This window comes from Lycium barbarum, chromosome 5, assembly GCF_019175385.1.
Source record: "Lycium barbarum isolate Lr01 chromosome 5, ASM1917538v2, whole genome shotgun sequence".
NCBI lineage: Eukaryota > Viridiplantae > Streptophyta > Magnoliopsida > Solanales > Solanaceae > Lycium > Lycium barbarum.
Genome location: NC_083341.1, coordinates 139,777,873 through 139,793,480, shown reverse-complemented (window position 1 = coordinate 139,793,480; position 15,608 = coordinate 139,777,873). Strand labels below are relative to the sequence as shown.

The 15,608-nt window shown below is 40.0% G+C and overlaps 2 protein-coding genes across 3 annotated transcripts; one reads left to right on the top strand and one right to left on the bottom strand.

Moving 5' to 3' along the window:
* The first annotated feature begins 757 nt into the window (after positions 1-757).
* LOC132641894 (6-phosphogluconate dehydrogenase, decarboxylating 2) lies at positions 758-9,647 on the top strand. Of its 2 annotated transcripts, none has more exons than XM_060358998.1 (2): positions 758-856; positions 7,990-9,647. In XM_060358998.1, the coding sequence occupies exon 2, from the start codon at positions 7,999-8,001 to the stop codon at positions 9,454-9,456; it is 1,458 nt and encodes a 485-aa protein (XP_060214981.1). In that variant the 5' UTR covers positions 758-856; positions 7,990-7,998; the 3' UTR covers positions 9,457-9,647. The 2 variants fall into 2 exon arrangements, with proteins under 2 accessions (XP_060214981.1, XP_060214980.1); XM_060358997.1 differs by lacking the exon at positions 758-856 and adding an exon at positions 863-999.
* A 2,684-nt stretch (positions 9,648-12,331) lies between these two features.
* On the bottom strand, positions 12,332-13,446 carry LOC132642827 (protein SOB FIVE-LIKE 1). Its single transcript, XM_060359852.1, has 2 exons — positions 13,170-13,446; positions 12,332-13,086 (listed from the first exon to the last, which is right to left on the bottom strand). The coding sequence occupies exons 1-2, from the start codon at positions 13,186-13,188 to the stop codon at positions 12,680-12,682; spliced, it is 426 nt and encodes a 141-aa protein (XP_060215835.1). The 5' UTR covers positions 13,189-13,446; the 3' UTR covers positions 12,332-12,679.
* Between the last annotated feature and the right edge of the window lie 2,162 nt (positions 13,447-15,608).

Genomic DNA, 15,608 nt, shown 5'->3' with positions numbered 1-15,608 from the left:
GGTCTCTTAACTATGAGAGTAGGTTCAAAATAGTCCCTTAACTATGCACTTAACGGTTTTGGTCCTTTAAGTTTGCCATAAGTTGACAGTTTTAGTCTCGACAAAATATTCATCGAACTCTGTTTGTTAGATTTGACGAGAACTATGAAAAAAAGGGAAAAATTAGTGAGAACTCTAGATCGGTCAAATAACTCGGGACAAAACCGACGGACGTTAGTCGGTCATGGGATGGACTTCTGCGCATTTTTCCTCAAAAATAACCAATGGACTTCCATTGGTTTTCGTAAAAAACAATAAAAATTAAAAAAAAAAAATAGTGTCCCTCGATTTTATCCATCGGTTTCCGTCCATCATTTTTTTCGCTTATTTTTTGTAGTGACAACTTTTTTAGTTTCTGCTATTTCTAATTTATTTCTAAAGTCTAGTGTATTTTATTTAGTCGATGGATTCCCTCAGTTTTAATCGATAGAGTCCGTCGGTCTTTGTGTTTCAAGACATCATTTTCTGACACTATCAAACCGTTAAGTGCATACTTAAGGGACTATTTTTAACCAACCCTCATAGTTAAGGGACCATTTTGTCAACTTATGGAAAACTTAAAGGACCAAAACCGTTAAGTGCATAGTTAAGGGACAATTTTGAACCTACTCTCATAGTTAAGGGACCATTTTTGTTAACTTGTAACAAACTTAAAGGACTAAAATCGTTAAGTGCATAGTTAAGGGACTATTTTGAACCTACTATCATAATTAAGGGACCATTTTTGTCCTTTTCTCCAACACTTAAACTGTACAAGGAAAATATTACACCCAAAGTCTGTTTTTCTCTAAATTTTCAAAGGTTCACTTTTTGGTAGGTGAGTTCACGCATTTAAACTTATTTCTTTATGCATTCACTATATATAAATATATCTAGATCTTAACAACCCCAGATCATAAATTTACCTTTTTCTTCATTCTTGGGAGGATTCTTTGCTTAATTCTTTGTGACTTCTTTGAGGTAATTATACTAGTTTTTCTTAGTTTAATTTGTTTAATCTGTGAAAGTTCTGATTTTATTTTAGGATTTAGTATTTGATTCAAGGAGTTAGCTTTAATTCTTGAATTCTGGTTTTTGTTTAATATGTTAAAGTTCTGATTTTTATTTTGTGATTTGGTGTTTGGTTAAAGAAAATAGCTTTAATTCTTGATTGCTGATATGGGTTTTTTTCCATTGCTTCATTTGGTTGGTTTTTGTTTAATTTCTTAAAGTTCTGATTTTTATGTTGTGATTTAGTGTTTGGTTAAAGAAGTTAGCTTTAATTCTTGAATTCTGATTTGGGTTTTTTCCATTGCTTCATTTGGGTGGTTTTTGTTTAATTTGTTAAAGTTCTGATTTTTATGTTGTGATTTAGTGTTTGATTAAAGAAGTTAGCTTTAATTCTTGATTCTGATATGGGGTTTTCTCAATGCTTCATTTGGTTGTCTTATGGTAGCTTTGGAAAAAAAAACAATTGAGAGGATTTTATGGTACCTATGGTTCTGAATTCTTGGATCACTTAGTTAGAATTCTTGAAAGTTTGTTTTTTGTTTTTTCTCTTTTCTGTGTAGCTTGCTTTTTGCCAAAATTTTTGCCCTTTTTCTTTTTATATGTCTTCCAGATCTGATCAATGATGTATTTGTTTTTTTAGTTTACAAAGTTGTCCTTTTCTTGGCACTTTTTTCTATTGTTATGTTATCTGATGCTGTTTGTCACGACCCAGCTCCGTGGGCCGCGACTGATGTCCTATTTGGACATCCCAAACAGACTTACATACTGACTCGTCATATTTTTATCTAACTCAGACTTTCATATTAATCATCTCAAACAGATTGAAAGCAAATATTATCTTAAGCGGTCGTACGTGCAAAAATTTTCATATCATAATCAGAAGGGGCGGCGGAATACACATCGCCGAATATATACACACATATAGGCCGCATCAAAATCTGATAGATTGGCGGAATGTACATCGCCAGATCTGTCTCAGACACATTTCAAACACAACCATATATGTACATATATATCAGAAGCCGACTAGGCTATCAAATGGCACAACGGCCCAAAACATATACAAATGCACGCCGACGAGGCTGCCATGGCGAGTGGGATCATACAAACACACCTGAACAGAAGTAGGCACAACCCACATATACGTCTACAGACCTCAAAATAGTTGATTTGTACCAAGGAAATAATTTTGGAACGGCTCAATTTGGATTTGGTTTTTCTATGGTTTGGCCGAGAGCCATGGGTTTTGTTTCTCCAACTTCTTGATTTTTTTGTTGGCTAAGTGTATAATGAAGAAAGATGACTTGAAAGTCATCTTTTAAGTCCCACAAAATATCTCCACTTGTTTATGGCCCACACATGTGTTGGACCAATTAAAATTGGCCACAACAATGTGTGGGACCATTCAAGTCCACACGGCCAAGTGCCCCTTTTTGCAAGATTTTTAATTCCAATTTTATGAATTGTGGTCCCAATTTTTCCTAATTGTTCAATGCCCACAATTTCATATATAACTTATGTCTCAAAATAAAATCAAGGGTCAAAAGTCCCGATTTCAAATCCCGGAATAATCTTGGCCTTAATTTATCATAGTTAATCCAGGTTGTCCCAATGTATAAAAATACGGGACGTAACATCCTCCCCCTTTAGAACATTCGTCCTCGAATGTTAAATTAGCCTTATAGGGTCTCACAAACATTTCGGGGGAGTTTCTTTTTGAATAGCATATATCAATTTCTTACCAAACAATGTAACGAATTTAGAAAATCAAATCACCTGTAACCACACCTGGTGGCGCCTCCTGGTCCTGTCGGCTGGCCAACGCATATATGCGGTTCGAAGGACCGCTAGAATCTGAAACACCGCCACGGCCCGCCGGTGCCGGCATACCCCGCCCTGCAGGGCGCACAGCTGAGGGAGTAGAAGATGAACCTGCGGCTGATCCCGTCGGCTGAACTGTACTACCAGAACCACTCGCCATCGGACAATCACGCATCATATGGCCCTGACGGCCGCAAGAAAAGCAGGCTCCTGTAGCACTCCCCTGGGTGCGATCTCCCACAATAAGAACAACGGGGCCTGGACTGGCTGGGACCCCTGGTCGTCTGCGAACCTGATGCTCTGGAACTCTGGCCTGCTCCTGAGTATCTGACACTATCAAATCCCTCCCCGATAGACTGCGGGAGTGCACTCTGCGCCGGCTGTGAAGACTGTCTAACATACTGTTGAGGCTGCCCGCTTTGGGACTCCCCAGAATACCCAGCTGACCTGGCCCGCTTGGGCGGTCTCCTATCACGATCTCTGCCCGACTAATCCTCTCTGGCCGGTCCTCCATACCCTGCGCGTAAGCCTGTAACCGGGCGATGTCCATATCAGTCTGCGATGCCACCGCCAACTAAATAACGGTCCAGCCCTATCACGTACCGGTGCATCCGGTCAGCCACTATAGCAGGCGCATATCGAGCCAAAGAATCAAACTCCAAATTATACTCACGAACACTCCTGCAGCTGTAAAAATCTATCGACCCGCGCCCGTCGTAACTCCGGGGGTGAAAAGTGGCGGAGAAAAGTAGTCACAAACTCATCCCAAGTGGCTGGGGAAGCACCCTCACCCCTGGATAGCTCCCAAGACTCATACCAATTGGCAACAACATCTCGTAATCTGTGCGAGGCCAACTCAACGGACTCGGTCTCTGAAGCCCTGACCAAATCTAATGAACGCCGCATCCCCCGAATAAAATCATGGGGGTCCTCCTCGGGCTTAGACCCGAAAAACTCTGGGGGACTGCAAGTCAGAAAGTCACGAACTCTCAGGCTATCTCGCCTGTCATCATCATCATCAGCTCTCAGCCCGCGTCTGCGAGCCTGTCCCGCTACCAAAGTAGTCAATAGCTGTACGGCCTCCCTCAACGTCCTATCCTCCGCCCCTGGCTGAGGAGCTGGAGGCTCGGGCGCTGGAGCCTCTGGAGCTGATAGTGAAGCCGCCCCCTGATCCATAGTGGCAGCGGCTGGTGCTCCAGACTCCTTCGATGAAGAAGACGTAGCAGAGTCTGTTGGCTGAGGCGCAATATCACGCATCATCTGAGCAAGGGTCCGAGTACCCTTCCGAGCCCGGCTAGTCTCTTCTACCACCGCCTTTTTCTTCTGGGCAGCCGTTGCCTTTTTCGGAGGCATCACTGAAAGAAAAACACAACAACTGATCAGAACAGAGTCATCCTAATAGCACAGCTCTATCGCACGATCTAAGATTCAAAGAAAGGAAACACCCTAAATGTCCTGTAGCTTCCTGTTTATAGATGTGGTGCACAACACACCGATAAACAAGACTCTACTAGACACGGTCTGTAGACATTCCGAGGACAAACCGCTCTGATACCACTTCTTCATCGGAGGAGTCTGGAGCACCAGCCGCTGCCACTATGGATCAGGGGGCGGCTTCACTATCAGCTCCAGAGGCTCCAGCGCCCGAGCCTCCAGCTCCTCAGCCAGGGGCGGAGGATAGGACGTTGAGGGAGGCCGTACAGCTATTGACTACTTTGGTAGCGGGACAGGCTCGCAGACGCGGGCTGAGAGCTGATGATGAAGATGACAGGCGAGATAGCCTGAGAGTTCGTGACTTTCTGACTTGCGGTCCCCCAGAGTTTTTCGGGTTTAAGCCCGAGGAGGACCCCCATGATTTTATTCGGGGGATGCGGCGTTCATTAGATTTGGTCAGGGCTTCAGAGACCGAGTCCGTTGAGTTGGCCTCGCACAGATTACGAGATGTTGCTGCCAATTGGCATGAGTCTTGGGAGCTATCCAGGGGTGAGGGTGCTTCCCCAGCCACTTGGGATGAGTTTGTGACTGCTTTTCTCCGCCACTTTTTGCCCTCGGAGTTACGACGGGCGCGGGTCGATAGATTTTTACAGCTGCAGGAGTGTTCGTGAGTATAATTTGGAGTTTGATTCTTTGGCTCGATATGCGCCTGCTATAGTGGCTGACCGGATGCACCGGTACGTGATAGGGCTGGACCGTTATTTAGTTGGCGGTGGCATCGCAGACTGATATGGACATCGCCCGGTTATAGGCTTACGCGCAGGGTATGGAGGACCGGCCAGAGAGGATTAGTTGGGCAGAGATCGTGATAGGACCAAGCGGGCCAGGTCAGCTGGGTATTCTGGGGAGTCCCAAAGCGGGCAGCCTCAACAGTATGTTAGACAGTCTTCACAGCCGGCGCAGAGTGCACTCCCGCAGTCTATCGGGGAGGGATTTGATAGTGTCAGATACTCAGGAGAGTTCCAGAGCATCAGGTTCGCAGACAACCAGGGGTCCCAGCCAGTCCAGGCCCCGTTGTTCTTATTGTGGGAGATCGCACCCAGGGGAGTGCTACAGGAGCCTGCTTTTCTTGCGGCCGTCAGGGCCATATGATGCGTGATTGTCCGGTGGCGAGTGGTTCTGGTAGTACAGTTCAGCCGACGGGATCAGTCGCAGGTTCATCTTCTACTCCCTCAGCTGTGCGCCCTGCAGGGCGGGGTATGCCGGCACCGGCGGGCCGTGGCGGTGTTTCAGATTCTAGCGGTCCTTCGAACCGCATATATGCGTTGGCCAGCCGACAGGACCAGGAGGCGCCACCAGGTGTGGTTACAGGTGATTTGAATTTCTAAATTCGTTACATTGTTTGGTAAGAAATTGATATATGCTATTCAAAAAGAAACTCCCCCGAAATGTTTGTGAGACCCTATAAGGCTAATTTAACATTCGAGGACGAATGTTCTAAAGGGGGAGGATGTTACGTCCCGTATTTTTATACATTGGGACAACCCGGATTAACTATGATAAATTAAGGCCAAGACTATTCCGGGATTTGAAGTCGGGACTTTTGACCCTTGATTTTATTTTGAGACATAAGTTATATATGAAATTGTGGGCATTGAACAATTAGGAAAAATTGGGACCACAATTCATAAAATTGGAATTAAAAATCTTGCAAAAAGGGGCACTTGGCCGTGTGGACTTGAATGGTCCCACACATTGTTGTGGCCAATTTTAATTGGTCCAACACATGTGTGGGCCATAAACTAGTGGAGATATTTTGTGGGACTTAAAAGATGACTTTCAAGTCATCTTTCTTCATTATACACTTAGCCAACAAAAAAATCAAGAAGTTGGAGAAACAAAACCCATGGCTCTCGGCCAAACCATAGAAAATCCAAATTGAGCCGTTCCAAAATTATTTCCTTGGTACAAATCAACTATTTTGAGGTCTGTAGACGTATATGTGGGTTGTGCCTACTTCTGTTCAGGTGTGTTTGTATGATCCCACTCGCCATGGCAGCCTCGTCGGCGTGCATTTGTATATGTTTTGGGCCGTTGTGCCATTTGATAGCCTAGTCGGCTTCTGATATATATGGTTGTGTTTGAAATGTGTCTGAGACAGATCTGGCGATGTACATTCCGCCAATCTATCAGATTTTGATGTGGCCTATATGTGTGTATATATTCGGCGATGTGTATTCCGCCGCCCCTTCTGATTATGATATGAAAATTTTTGCACGTACGACCGCTTAAGATAATATTTGCTTTCAATCTGTTTGAGATGATTAATATGAAAGTCTGAGTTAGATAAAAATATGACGAGTCAGTATGTAAGTCTGTTTGGGGTGTCCAAATAGGACATCAGTCACGGCCCAACCCCGTAGGCCGTGACTGGCGCCCTAGTTGGGCACCCTGACGTACTTATTCAATCGAATCACACACACAAATAGCATATACGGCCATAAATACTATATGCCGTCTAAAACCATATCAAACTGTTCAAAACCGTATGCGGATATATATATATGTCAAAAAGCCGGCAAGGCTATCAAAAGCCGACAAGGCTATCAAATGGCACAACGGCCCAAAACATATACAAATGCACGCCGACGAGGCTGCCATGGCGAGTGGGATCATACAAACAGAAGTAGGAACAACCCACATATACGTCTACAGACCTCAAAATAGTTGATTTGTACCAAAGAAATAATTTTGAAACGGCTCAATTTGGATTTGGCCGAGAGCCATGGGTTTTGTTTCTCCAACTTCTTGATTTTTTTGTTGGCTAAGTGTATAATGAAGAAAGATGACTTGAAAGTCACAAAATATCTCCACTTGTTTATGGCCCACACATGTGTTGGACCAATTAAAATTGGCCACAACAATGTGTGGGACCATTCAAGTGCCCCTTTTTGCAAGATTTTTAATTCCAATTTTATGAATTGTGGTCCCAATTTTTCCTAATTGTTCGATGCCCACAATTTCATATATAACTTATGTCTCAAAATAAAATCAAGGGTCAAAAGTCCCGACTTCAAATCCCGGAATAGTCTTGGCCTTAATTTATCATAGTTAATCCGGGTTGTCCCAATGTATAAAAATACGGGACGTAACACTGTTTTTCCTTCCTGTAGTTGGGTAGAGCAATTTGGATACAATTTTTTCATGTTTGCTTCTTTGGATTGGTTTTATAAATTGTTTATATACCCTTTTAGTTTAATGTATCCAAATAGCCATTTCCTTGATTCTGTTATTGGTTTGATAAGCAAGAAAAATAGTGAATGACAGAAAATATAGTTGAATCTATGTCTAACATGACCATTTCTTGCTCGTGGTGTGTCTTTACAAAACGGAATAGTCAAATTATTCTTTTCTTACTCGTGGTATGTCTTTACAAAACGGAATAGTCAAATTATTCCCTTTCTTGAGCAGCTTTTACCGAATTGAAAATGTGACTGAGTGAAATACAGTTGGAATCATGATTTTTGGTTCTTTTATTAGCTTAATCCTAGAAAACCCATACGGGAAGTGATAATGAGAGTCGTCGCTGGCAGAAATGTCCGCGCAAAAATTGTTCTCATTGTTGCTTATAGGCTATTGCTGCTTGTACTTTTTATGCTTTCAGTTTCATCCTAAAGGATTAATTTCCATTCCTCTTTGTAACAGGTATATAACATGGCTACCCCAACAAGAATCGGTCTTGCTGGCCTTGCTGTTATGGGCCAAAATCTTGCTCTTAATATTGCTGAGAAAGGATTCCCTATATCTGTTTACAACCGAACCACTTCAAAAGTTGACGAGACTGTTGAACGAGCTAAAAAGGAAGGAAACCTTCCCCTCTATGGCTTTCATGACCCCGAGTCCTTTGTCCTCTCTATCCAAAAGCCTCGCGTCATAATCATTCTTGTCAAGGCTGGAGCACCCGTTGATCAGACCATCAAAACCCTGTCTTCTTACATGGAGAAAGGTGACTGTATCATTGACGGTGGCAACGAATGGTACGAAAATACGGAAAGGAGAGAACAAGAAATGGCCGAGTTAGGTCTTCTTTATTTAGGTATGGGAGTTTCAGGCGGTGAAGAAGGTGCTCGAAATGGACCGTCACTTATGCCTGGAGGCTCTTTTGAAGCCTACAAGTACATAGAAGATATCTTACTAAAAGTCGCTGCTCAAGTTCCTGATAGCGGACCTTGTGTCACGTACATCGGTAAAGGCGGTTCTGGAAATTTTGTTAAGATGGTTCACAATGGAATCGAATATGGGGATATGCAGCTGATTGCCGAGGCTTACGATGTTCTGAAGTCTGTCGGGAAGCTCTCTAACGATGAATTGCATCAAGCCTTCTCGGAGTGGAACAAAGGGGAGCTTCTGAGCTTCTTGATTGAAATTACAGCCGATATATTCGGAATCAAGGATGACAAAGCAGATGGATATTTGGTAGACAAGGTTTTGGACAAGACTGGAATGAAAGGTACTGGAAAATGGACCGTTCAGCAAGCTGCTGAGCTGTCCGTTGCTGCTCCTACAATAGCCTCGTCTTTAGATTCAAGATTCCTTAGTGGATTGAAGGATGAAAGGGTGCAAGCAGCCAAAGTTTTCAAGTCCATTGGGGTCAGCGACATCCTTGTTGAACAATCCGTGGATAAGAAGCAATTGATTGACGATGTTAGAAAAGCACTCTATGCATCGAAAGTATGTAGCTATGCTCAGGGAATGAATTTGATAAGGGCAAAGAGTGCTGAGAAAGGATGGGGCTTGAAACTAGGAGAGCTTGCTAGGATTTGGAAAGGTGGTTGCATTATTCGTGCTATATTTTTGGACCGTATTAAGCAAGCTTATGACAGAAACGCGGATCTCGCTAACCTGCTTGTGGATGAAGAGTTTGCAAAGGAGGTAGTTGAACGACAATCTGCCTGGAGAAGAGTGGTCTGCTTAGCTGTAAACTCGGGTATTAGCACACCTGGTATGTCTTCAAGTCTTGCTTACTTCGACTCGTACAGGAGGGAAAGGCTTCCTGCAAATTTAGTCCAAGCTCAAAGGGATTACTTTGGTGCTCATACTTATGAGAGGACTGATATGTCAGGCTCATTTCATACTGAGTGGTTCAAGATTGCCAAGCAGTCGAAGATCTGAGTTCTGCTGGTTACATTCTTGTCATTGACCTAATTGAATAATGTTTGTTGTGGTTCAAGTATTGAAGTTTTTATATGTTTGTTGTGGAGCCTATTTGTACCTATAGGCCTTGGCGGCTTTTCTCTCATATTATGTCTTTCAAGTTACTGGAACTTGTCGTTCAATCAAAGAAAGTATTATTCCTTATTTTAGATATGCCTCTTTGATCTTCGTTAGCCATTAATTTTGCTCTATGGTGATTTGCATTCTCATTTTCCTTGACCATTTAACCATTTAATGCATTTATCTTCTTCTTCACTCTACATTGTTCAGGTGTTTTACACGATATTGTCTGATTCATTTGAAATATCTGTGCTAATATACTGGATAAAAATAATGTCTCTGCTAGGATTAACTACTGTTGGGGAAGATCTGGTCCTGAATATTTCATTGTTGGGATATTTAGAGTAGTATTGGAAAAAAAAAATGTGCCCGAATAGAGCGGAATGACAGAGGATTCACATCCAGCCCCAAGTAATTTGTGATTGAAGGCGTAGTTAATTGATTGATTAGTAATAGTAAGAGGACATTTACTGTAAATATCAAACATCCATTCTGCTTCTACGTGTATCAGTGCCAATTATAAGGATGCTGAGTGCTAATATTTCACATTTGCTGGATACAAGAAGAGCCCTGGAATTTTTTCCTGTTTAATATCAGAGTACACGAACAGGGCAAGTCTCCTCATTAATTTAGGGATGATAGATATCTGCTATGAACTTTTGGACTGATCAATTATTATCTCTTCCCTTATTCCCAAAAAAAAAAAAAAAAAAAAAAAACGCTTTCCATTTGTCTGTTGAGCCCAAGTTGAGTTGCTTGCTAAGGAGCAAGTTAGGGTGAGACCCTATTATCAGCAGAGGTGTAGCTAACATATAATATACGAGTTTTCCCAGATCATGTATATGTATTAAAAAATCCACTTAGTATCTATTAATATTTGACCGTGAACCCAGTTATTATTGTATATTAACTTGAAGTTGTTGTGGGAACCATGACCTTCAAGAGCTGTATCCGCCTCTAATTATCAGTGCGTTTTCTGAGGTTTAAACCCATTCTAGGAACTAGAGTTCCCTTAACCTTTATCATCAAGTTCCATCTGGGACACAAACACTCGCAAACTTTGTCCATCAACTACTTTATGACCATCAAAAAAATAATTTCCTCCCGTATGTATATTCTTGCTCATCAGGTCCTCTTTCCCTTTGATTTTACTTGGAGAAAAATGAGGAATGTGTTGTGGCACTACAATCTCTCTTTTCTCCCACATGTAAAACTTGGTAGCACATGTGGAAATATCTGCCTTTAATTTCTCATGAGCAAATTTTCAGTAAAGCAGTTGGCCTTACTGAGACTTCTTGTCCATGCCTAGCTTATCCTACAGGGATCCTACTTTTAGAAAATCTTTTGTTTGTTAGTTTTTTATATCTAATTGAGTCACTAAAAATTTGGCTCTGCATGAGTTAATTTGCTAGCTATTGTTATAGACAACTTATTTTTACACCTTCAAATTATTGCAACATGAGACGTGGCTTTAACATCATCTTAGGATATCTGTTAACCTGAACTCAAAATGTTAGCAAGCTTGTGACAGATCTTTGGATTGTCAATTCTGCAAGCCTTTTCGCACATGGCCGGTTGGTCCATCAAAATTTTAGCTATATTGTCTTGCTACGTCTAGTTTATAGTCTCACTAAAAGTGACAAAACGAGATGTCATTTTCACTCTGTTGTGAGAATCCTGATTATGAGGTTTTGCAAGTGAATAAAGGCCATGTCCTAGTTAATGGTTATGACACTGCAGAGAATCCTGCTTCAATTAAATACAGCATGTTGAGAACTTTCCAATTGTTTACGTACTGTTGTGTTTTCGAATTTGAAACATGATTTGTTTTGCAATTCATGTGTGCTTAGCAGATGTAGAGAATGCAATTAAATTATGAATGTGCACCCAAGGGTGTGATTTAACGGTCAATCAAGTTGATGAAACTTTGTAAAAACAATAAAGCTAGGTGAATTCTTTTCATCGGCCTAAACCTTTGGTAGGTAGAGTTACGCTTGTGTTGGTGGGAGGCAGCAATACCTGTAGGAATAGTTGAGGTGCTTGCAAGCTGGCTTGAATACCATCCTTGTAAAAACAAAGTACCCAAATGGATAGGTTAAGCGCATGTCACGGGTTCAAACTCTGTTGCAGACAAAAGTCTGGTGTTTAGGTGAAGGACCCATATCCACCAATTTGAACTGTGTGCTACTGACTCTCGGTGATTTTTCGGCTCTAAAAAAACAAAAACAAAAAAAGTGCCCCAAAATAGGCTGAATGATGGGGAAAAAAAATCAGTTAACTTTTGTTTGTTTTGGGGCTTGTAGGGGGAGGGGTGTTAAGGTGCCTTCTTTTTTGCATAGCTTTATTATTATGCAAACTTTCTGGGCTTTCCTTGCCAGTCATGGTATAATTTCCTTTAGGAAGCAGATTAACATTCTTAAAGGACATTAAGCTTTTGAGGCTGCGTCCCTTTTGAACTACTTTGGACTTAATATGCCAGTGTCTCTAACTAGAAGTAGTCAAAGTTCTTTATTATTAGCTCATTTTGATTAGGCTTAGATTTTATCCGCTATTTTTTGCTGGTGTTTTCAAAGAACAGACCAGTTAGGTACCTCATCCCTTCCCTTTCTTTGATTCTTTTAGACATAAATAATAATTTACTTTTCTTGCTACATTTATGTAACACTTCTTCTTATAAGGTAAGTTACTAGACAACCAGCTTAGAATATCTAAAAACAAGAAACTCAAAAAACTAACTCTTATATGAACAAAAAAGTGAAAGACTATAAGAACCTTCCACAATTTCCTGCTTCTTTTATTGGAATTCCGATAGTCATCACAGGGTGGCCTGATTGAGATATATCGGTCAAGAAGAAAGAGATGAAAACTTGACATTAGAAAATATGCAAATTTACCTCATGGATGAGACTCTTAAATCTTGACATTATACGATATATGATGCATTACATTTGTTGTTCATGAGCTGAGTAGGTTGGCCAATCTTTTACAGGATCTCTTCTTCACCATTATAATCAAAGTGAAAAAAAGTGAAATACTCTCTTCAAGATTTTAACCTAAATCTGATATCAGAAGAATCAAAGCAGAAGGATTTACAGTGGATTGTGGTGTTTCAGTTTGGCCCTTAATGCTTTCCCCCTGTTGTTGATCTGCAATAACCATAACCTTTGCCACTCTTTGCTTTATGGGAATCTTCTTTTGCTGCTTTTATATTCTTTTCGGACAATTTCTTCTTCACCTGTCTTTGTTGTTCCTTGCTTGAGATCTTCCTAGTGTCTTTTTCTGCATGCTTCCCATAACTTTGCTCTATGTTTGTGCATACTCCTTGATGACTTGGAACAGATGAAGCATCTGAAGTCATAGAATCATCGCTCCCACCATCTTCAATATGATCATCAACATTCTTGTATCCCTTCTTTGGAATTCCTTCTTCTTCTTCTTCATCATCATCGTCGTCGTTGTCGTTGTCATAGTCACGATAAGGTGAACCGATATACATCGTCCAACCAGACTCATTACTGCTGCATTCTTCTGTTCCTCCAGGGTGTTTAGGATACTCCATTACCCACACTGGAAACTGAAAGTCACTTAAAGAAAGAAGAAAAAAGACTAACCTTTACTCTTATCCTCCATGCATGTTTATATCATGATTCAGTAAGAAACTCTTCTTTCCTTCACTTGTTATACTTTATCTGTCACACCTGAAATACCGTCCTTTTTACTCACAGTGTCTTATCTCATAAATAGAGAAATAGTTTCTGAAATGGCAATACAAGGAGGGTGCCCCACACCAGAAATAGGGATGTGTAACCCCCAATGTTCTTGAGTAGATAGAAGAGGCCCTGTCACAGTACTATTTTAGATATAAGAACCTTTAAATTTTTTGCCGGTCTCATCCACCAAGATCAGGCTTTTATGTCAGATATATGCACTGAATCCAACTGTCTTTTGGCTTCTTGTATGAGGTTAAAAAAATTAGTATAATGTAAAACTCCCAACTGTTAAATGTTTTTTGTACTTCTGTTTTGTCTTTCCTCTGCTCTTATCTTTTACCTCATAAAGCAAGCACTTGTCTTTTGTGTTCTTTGAGGTAAAACATGAAACTCACAGTAAACTTTATAAAATATTATGGACTTTTGACATTAGCAAATGAGTCAGCTATGTGATTATAGTTTCTTTGTGACTAGACCTAAAGTTCTGGTCTTTTTAAACTTTACTCAACTATATCTTTGATCTTTTGCTATTATACCATGATGGGCTGCTTGAGTTGTTTGTCAAATAAGTCTGACCATTCAAGAAAAGGTAGAACTTTGCTCTGATTGTTTATTTCTTAATCAATCCTCTTGGTAGTAGTCTAAACTTATAAGGAGTCTTCCCCACTTATATTCTTGTTTTTGGCCTATGATCTATTGAGATTAGACAGCAAATGTCACTTTGCATGTTTTCCAGGCCTATATATAGTGTGGCTATATTCTTTAATAGAATCTTGAAAAAATTTCCCTCACTTTCTGGGCTCCATATGCGGGGATAGTTTTTTGGAAGTTTTTGGAAGTTTTTGAAATAATGGGACAACATTTCCTTAGCTGGGGATTTTGATTCAACAGCTTGTTTGCTTCCATCATGTGTTTTCAAAACTTAAATTGTGGAAATCCAGGCCTCATGTGCAATTACATTTGATGCTTTTTGGATTGCAATCATATGCATGTGTGTCATCAATTTTATGTGGAAGTCATTTTTACACATCACCAAATTCCTATTCATAATCATTTCTTAAATCTTGGTAATTAGGCACTTCCTATTCAAAATTATTTCTTAAATATTGGTAGTTAGGCACTCTCTAACAGCTCAAAGACAGATAATGTGATATTTATAAAGCACTTAGTGATCTGGCAGTATTAAGTCCTAACTAAGTTTTGTCTGGCTTTTAGTTTCATTGGCTAAGGAAGTATAATTAATATTAGTATGTTCAAATGTTCTCGTCTTTATGGCTTGCAAAAATTGTTCTTTTTCAGTGCACCAAACGGCGTGGCCTTGTGGTCAATCAAGTGAATTGAGAACTATGATGTCTCGGGTTCAAATCCCAACAGAGCTAAAATGCTTGGTGATTTCTTCCCATACCTAGGTACCTATGCTGGTGGAAGATAGCAGATACCCTGTGAAATTAGTTGAGGTGTGTGTAGGCTGATTTGGACACTACAATTATTAAATTATTGTTATATTTTAGTTGGACTAATATGAATCTTTAAAACTCTATTCCTCAATGTGACAGGTGAGGTCCATGCATTTTAATCTGGCATTATTAGGCTTAATCATTCATTTATAAGTTCCATCATTCTCGCTTTTATTTCACCAAATAGAAATATTCCCTATTACAAGTGACCAACCAATGGAATGGCGACACAAAGAGCAAAGAGCCATGGCCAGTCTGTTTCTTTAAGTATCTTTCATTTGATCCACTTCATTAGTGTTGGAATTGAACATGGTAAGATGAATTAGAACATGGGATAAGTTATTTCTTCTTGTATTTTTAAATTCCCTTCTTTTAATTGGTTCTTGGGTGGTTACCATTTAGGGGTACTATTAATCAATCAATACTATTATTAAAGTTTGAAGCTTCAATCCGAAATATTGATAGACTTTTTTACTTTTTAAAATAGATTTCACATTTGATAAAATTATTACTTAATTATTTTTTAATATTTTGGACTTTGAAAATAACTAAATGTTAAAGCAAAATGGCAGGCCTGTAAAACTTTATCCTAGCCCCCTTTTTCATGAAATCTTAGCCTTATTAATTAGATTTTCTAATTAATGTGCAATAGACTATTAAGATTCTATTATTTAAACATTCTACTTTTGCAGATTAATAAATTAAATCATGATATAGTATATAAGTATAAAAGCTAATGAAAGAAACTTTCATAAGGCAGTTACTTATTTCATTAAGCTAAGCTAAATAGAATCCAACATTCATCATTTTTTTTGGGTAAAAAAGAATGACTAATAATAATATTTTTGAAAAAAAAAAAAAACTAAGTAATAAGTGAAGAAAC